This window comes from Delphinus delphis, chromosome 18 (genome assembly GCF_949987515.2).
Source record: "Delphinus delphis chromosome 18, mDelDel1.2, whole genome shotgun sequence".
Lineage (NCBI taxonomy): Eukaryota > Metazoa > Chordata > Mammalia > Artiodactyla > Delphinidae > Delphinus > Delphinus delphis.
Genome location: NC_082700.1, coordinates 55624711 through 55631836, shown reverse-complemented (window position 1 = coordinate 55631836; position 7126 = coordinate 55624711). Strand labels below are relative to the sequence as shown.

At 42.6% G+C, this 7126-nt stretch overlaps 1 protein-coding gene across 1 annotated transcript; it reads left to right on the top strand.

Annotated features, from left to right (window-relative positions):
• Positions 1 to 368: 368 nt before the first annotated feature.
• SLITRK1 (SLIT and NTRK like family member 1) lies at positions 369 to 3167 on the top strand. Its single transcript, XM_059996135.1, has one exon. It carries the CDS (start codon positions 558 to 560, stop codon positions 2646 to 2648), a length of 2091 nt encoding a protein of 696 aa, XP_059852118.1. The 5' UTR covers positions 369 to 557; the 3' UTR covers positions 2649 to 3167.
• The last annotated feature ends 3959 nt before the right edge of the window (positions 3168 to 7126 follow it).

Sequence of the window (7126 nt, the reverse complement as noted above, 5' to 3'; positions counted from 1 at the left end):
CAGCAGCCTCAACAACAGAAGCCGCCGAAAACCCTGCTTTGTATCAGAGGCAAGGTCAGTCCGATGCACAGCCATGCACAGGCAGTGTGCCTGTACTACGCTGCAAACCCTCTGCTTGTTTCTCTAACATGCACTTGCTTCTAATTACTAGCATTGTTCCCTTTCTGGTTAGTGAGGAACACTAGACGAGATTCTGTAAGGGTGTATTTTTAATTTATATGTATATATTTAACTTCTTTTTCGTTATTTTTAAAGGGTTGAGGGGGAGTGGGGTTATTTTTTCTACTTTTTTTTTTTTTTTTTTTTTTTTTTTTTTTGCTTGCCTTGCACTACGTGCCTGGATAGTTTGTAGATATAATTATTGACTGGCGCCTGGGTTGTTGCAGTGCGGGGGGGTTAGGGAGGAAGGAATCCACCCCCACCCCCCCAAACCCTTTTCTTCTCCTTCCCTGGGCTCGGACATTGGAGCACTAAATGAACTTGAATTGTGTCTGTGGAGAGCAGGATGGTCGCTGTTACTTTGTGATGAGATCGGGGATGAATTGCTCGCTTTAAAAATGCTGCTTTGGATTCTGTTGCTGGAGACGTCTCTTTGTTTTGCCGCTGGAAACGTTACAGGGGACGTTTGCAAAGAGAAGATCTGTTCCTGCAATGAGATAGAAGGGGACCTACACGTAGACTGTGAAAAAAAGGGCTTTACGAGTCTTCAGCGTTTCACCGCCCCGACTTCCCAGTTTTACCATCTATTTCTGCATGGCAATTCCCTCACTCGACTTTTCCCTAATGAGTTCGCTAACTTTTACAATGCGGTTAGTTTGCACATGGAAAATAATGGCTTGCATGAAATCGTTCCTGGGGCTTTTCTGGGGCTGCAGCTGGTGAAAAGGTTGCACATCAATAACAACAAGATCAAATCTTTTCGAAAGCAGACTTTCCTGGGGCTGGACGATCTGGAATACCTCCAGGCTGATTTTAATTTATTACGGGATATAGACCCGGGGGCCTTCCAGGACTTGAACAAGCTGGAGGTACTCATTTTAAACGACAATCTCATCAGCACCCTACCTGCCAATGTGTTCCAATATGTGCCCATCACTCACCTCGACCTCCGGGGAAACAGGCTGAAAACGCTACCCTACGAGGAGGTCTTGGAGCAAATCCCTGGCATTGCCGAGATCCTGCTAGAGGATAACCCATGGGACTGCACTTGTGATCTGCTCTCCCTGAAAGAATGGCTCGAAAACATTCCCAAAAATGCCCTGATCGGCCGAGTAGTCTGCGAAGCCCCCACCAGGCTGCAGGGCAAAGACCTCAATGAAACCACTGAACAGGACTTGTGTCCTTTGAAAAACAGAGTGGATTCTAGTCTCCCGGCTCCCCCTGCCCAAGAAGAGACCTTCGCTCCTGGCCCCCTGCCAACTCCTTTCAAGACAAATGGGCAAGAAGATCATGCCACCCCAGGGTCGGCTCCAAACGGAGGTACAAAGATCCCAGGCAACTGGCAGATCAAAATCAGACCCACGGCAGCGATAGCTACCGGCAGCGCCAGAAACAAACCCCCAGCCAACGGCTTGCCCTGCCCTGGGGGCTGCAGCTGCGACCACATCCCAGGGTCGGGTTTAAAGATGAACTGCAACAACCGGAACGTGAGCAGCTTGGCTGATTTGAAGCCCAAGCTTTCCAACGTGCAGGAGCTTTTCCTGCGAGATAACAAGATCCATAGCATCCGAAAATCGCACTTTGTGGATTACAAGAATCTCATTCTGTTGGATCTGGGCAACAATAACATCGCCACCGTAGAGAACAACACTTTTAAGAATCTTTTGGACCTCAGGTGGTTGTATATGGATAGTAACTACCTTGACACGCTGTCCCGGGAGAAATTCGCCGGGCTGCAAAACCTTGAGTACCTGAACGTGGAGTACAACGCCATCCAGCTCATCCTTCCTGGCACCTTCAATGCCATGCCCAAACTGAGGATCCTCATTCTCAACAACAACTTGCTGAGATCCCTGCCCGTGGACGTGTTTGCTGGGGTCTCGCTCTCTAAACTCAGCCTGCACAACAATTACTTCATGTACCTTCCGGTGGCAGGGGTGCTAGACCAGTTAACCGCCATCATCCAGATAGACCTGCACGGAAACCCTTGGGAGTGTTCCTGCACCATTGTGCCTTTCAAGCAATGGGCAGAACGCCTGGGTTCCGAAGTGCTGATGAGCGACCTCAAGTGCGAGACGCCAGTGAACTTCTTTAGGAAGGATTTCATGCTCCTCTCCAATGACGAGATCTGCCCCCAGCTGTACGCGAGGATCTCGCCCACGTTAACTTCGCACAGTAAAAACAGCACTGGGTTGGCGGAGACCGGGACACACTCCAACTCCTACTTAGACACCAGCAGGGTGTCCATCTCCGTGTTGGTCCCGGGACTGCTGCTGGTGTTTGTCACCTCCGCCTTCACTGTGGTGGGCATGCTCGTGTTTATCCTGAGGAATCGAAAGCGGTCTAAGAGAAGGGACGCCAACTCCTCGGCGTCCGAAATTAATTCCCTACAGACAGTCTGTGACTCTTCCTACTGGCACAATGGGCCTTACAACGCAGATGGGGCCCACAGGGTGTATGACTGTGGCTCTCACTCGCTCTCAGACTAAGACCCCCAACCCGGCTAAAGCAGAGGAGGGGGGATGGAGATGCCTCCACCCTCCCCCCACTCCGCCGGCATCCCCGGGGGTCAGGGGAGCCCAGACCCAGGTCCAGCGCGCCCCAAGCCTTGATGGACATAATAAATAAATAACTATGAACTCGCTCAACTGAGAGGGTCTGACCCCTTAGCTCCCTCTGGAAACAAAGATCAGACTGTGGCGAGCTGGGAGAGCCTGCCAAATCGCTCTTTGCTGCAGCCCCTTTTGACAAAGCCCCGGCAGGGGCCCTGCTCGGAGACCAGACAGTGCCCTTCCCCTCGGGAGAGGGGCTGGTACCGTGGTCCTACACATATATACATATACCCACATCTATATAGAGAGATAGGTATCTATTTTTCCCCTGTGGATTAGCCCGTGAGGAGGGGGGGCGCGATGGCTCCCTGTTGGCTACGCAGGGATGGGCAGTTGCACGAAGGCATGAATGTATTGTAAATAAGTTAACTCTGACTTCTGGCAGAAAACAAAAAGTGCTGCATGGCTCGCATGGAATCCACGCGCTCCGGGGACGCTGCCCTCCCGCGACTGGGGACGCCGTCACGTTCACAGCACCCACCCTCTTACCTGATAAATCCCATCGTATCAAACTTTCTATAAACAAAATACAGTATAATCAGAAAGTGCCATTTCGCCATTATTTGTGATCGGTAGGCAGTTCAGAGCGTACGTTTACTGTGAAAAAAAAATGTAAAGGTTTTATTTAGGACATTTGCATGGCTAGTCATCAGTCCATTTTATGAGTTAAAAATGTATTTTGCTGAGCAAAGTTTTATGGGTTGTTTTGGGCTCTTTTATTTTGATGGTGATTTTTTTTTTGAGGGGGAATATTTTTCTATACATATCCAATAATGCCTTCCATCTGAATGTAAAATAAGTACCCATGATTTCTATTATAGTTTCAGTGTAATTATTAAGAAAAAAAGATTTTGAGGCAGTTAAGCATGACCAATTAATGTCACTCTAGTGCTTAGGCTGCGATCCAATGGTAGCAATTCTGTGCTGGTGTAAATCTTACTTATAAAGTAGGAAAAAAGAACTGAGGAAGCACGTGGAACTTACTAATTCTATTCGAGGATTTTATAATGGCATATTTTTTCAGTATTAAAGTGAAAATGTTTTCAACTCTGGGTCCTTACATTTTTCCAGCTTCATATTTGCAACTGGTAAATTGGATTTGCGGTGGAAGGGACGCGGGAGGGGGAAGGTTGGGGGTGGATCACTTCAAGAGCTACATTAAGGCTCTCTCTTTAATCATCTCACTTAGCTTGTTACCCTTTACGTAGCTCCCCTCCCTCTCCACCCCCGCCCCCGGACTTTTCCAGCTTTCCCCTGTGGTTAAGGAAGGTCTTTCCCCCGACACGCCCCCTCCCCCCTCCCTTTTTTCCCCCTCTCCTTCTGCTGCAGTGAATTCCTTTATTAATACTGGAAATCCCTCACTGCTGCTTCTGCTGCTGCTGCATACACTGCAGATATGTTAAGGATGTTAGTAGAGATTTGATTTAATTGACTCTGTCTACATCGGTCTCATTAAACAGTGGAGGTTTCATTGGTCAGCACTCTTCGATGAAAGACAGCCCTAATGACTGGCATTTGAGATGCTGCTGGCGTTTTGAATTCAACATCTGCTGAAAGTGGTAAAACTAATTAGTGCCCACCCACCCTACCCGCCCCAGCAAATGCATATTGAAATTTGTTAAAGCACTCATCTTTATGGAAATCAATCATTATCCTAAAGAAGTGTTTCTCTCCCATCATTGGGATTTTTGGTTGTGGCCCAGTAATTAACAAGAAAAGCATTGAACTGTTTGAATTTTATGAGCCAGTGTAACTCTGGCCTCAGTCATAGTCCTCTGGGATTTCTAAGCAGTCTTATTTTATCAGCAGTTAGGGGACAAAGCAGCAGATAAAACTACACATTGATGGGGGTCTGCATTCCACCACATATCCACCCTTGAGAAGTATGTTAAAAGACTGCAGACCACAGATTTGAAAAAAAAAAAAAAATGACTGTAGGATTGTAAATCAGCTAATGAAAGCCCCCAGAGCAGTTGTAAGAAGATTTGCCTTCTAGAACTCATATTCTAAAGAAAAGCGATTTCCTAGAACAGTGATGTTCTGGAGTATGTATTATTTATTTTAATGTTTTTTAAATAAAATCCTTATTATAAACCATCACTATTCCTAAGGCCATTCATCATTTTCTCTCTTGATTCTTTTGTTTGTGGACTGCATTTCATAGTAGTAAGTTTGTAACCCACTACCCTCTGACAAATATTATGGGTTGTTATTTATTTATTGATTTTTCATGTAAAGGCCTTAATTCTTTTATGGAAAGACAATTGGGTTCCTTGTAGGCAATCAACAGACTTATTCTTGATTGAAAAGTTGGGGGAGGGGAAGAGTTATATATTCAAGGATATTATGACCTTAAGAAGGAAAAGAAAAGATGGCAGGTGTTCTATGTTTCTGGTGGAGAGTGACACTTGAAAGATACCTAGTGAGGCATGATGGTAATTTTAAAAACTGATACATGATTAGTTTAAGTCAGGAAAATAAAACTTCTGGTAGAAGGTGTACACTGGGGCATGAATTTTCCTTCATAGTAATTAAAAAGAAATTAAAATATAGAAGGCAATGTTAAAGGTATTTTTAAAAGATTATCTTCAGTGGTTTTTGAGTGGTCATTGTGTCCAGGCATGTGCTAAGTGATTTACAGAATTACTTAATTTAGCCCTCACAAGCACATAAAAATTTAATAAGATATTGTTATTTCTATTATACGAATGAGAAAATTGAGGCTTAGAAAAAGTAAGCAATAACTCAAATCTGGTAAATAATGGAGCAGTATTTAAGTCCAATTTTCCTCATATTCCAAAACCTCACTCTTTTTTTTTTTTTTTTTTTGCGGTACGTGGGCCTCTCACTACTGCGGCCTCTCCCGTTGCGGAGCACAGGCTCCGGACGCGCAGGCCCAGCGGCCATGGCTCACCAGCCCAGCCGCTCCGAGGCATGTGGGGTCCTCCCGGACCCGGGCATGAACCCATGTCCCCTGCATCGGCAGGCGGACTCCCAACCACTGCGCCACCAGGGAAGCCTGCAAAACCTCACTCTTTGAATGGAGTAGTCAGATATATTTACCTGGTAACTTCTTAAAGAATTCTATCTTTTTTATATATATATAATATATATGTATGTATGTATATAGCTGTAAAAATACAATATAAAAATTAAGGGTTTTATCTTCTTAATTCAGTATGTATTGGTGGCCCTTTATATTTCCAGTATGTCTCGCAACAGAAAAAACTGTCCTATATTTGAAGGAGATAACTTTAGTGTGTTCTCCAAGACTGTATAAGAAGATTTAACATATAAGAAAAAAATGAATGTGCTGTATGAATTTATGAATTATATAAGTTCAAATCATTAAATCTAAATTATCTATATGTTCTAAAATATTAGGACTATCAAATATTTTAATACATAATGTTAAAAATCCATGTAGAAAAGATATTCAATGATTTCATAAGAGCATTTATTATTTAGACAATGTTTTATTTATTTTGATAAAGTATCTCTGGCACAATTACATATATAAACTAACATATAGTTTATATATGTATATATATAAGCTTAATTTGCAGGATACATAATATATATGTCTCACCATATAACTTTCACTTAGAAGTACTTAGCTTCTTGTCTTTGTTTTTCTTAACATTCAATGCTCATATAACGGTAGTTACCATGTGCTTTAGTTGAGATATCTTGTTTCCAGTTAAATCATCCTTTAATTCATCAAAGTAAGAGATTTTAGTTGTGCCAGTTGGAAAAGGAGGAAAGGAGATATCTTGGTTAGTTCCCACTGCTTTAAAGAAAGTAGTACCTTCTGTGGCAGCTGGTGTAACTAAGAAGATCCTAGAATTTAAGTTGTTGCCATAGAAATTTATTGTTTAACCATTTTTACATGTTTATCCAGGAGGAAGCTGGAATAGCTGAGCTAACATTACTATAACAGAATTCTTTTTCTTAACAGTGTTTATATCAGATGTAATTAGAATTGTCAGGCATTTTAATACGTGTCAAAATTATACTGGTGATTTTAAGGACAGTTTGTTAATTTAGCTTTTTCCAGAATTGCTAATAAATGTGTTTGGTATGTACAGAGAGATGGATGAATTTGCAAGGGTGAACAGGGAAGTGTGCATTTTAACATGTTGGTAGAATATTATGTAGTGTGGTTTCTAATTTACCTCTTCTGCGAGCTAATTTATAAATACTAGTTGTTTTATTTGTATGCTTATTTGAGGAAAAATGGAAATATAGAATGTGCTAAAATTTTAATTTTAGCATGTATTCACTTTTGTTTCATTTTCTTTCTTATTTCAATCTATTCCAAATGTAACATATTATTTAATTTTTAAAAGATGAAC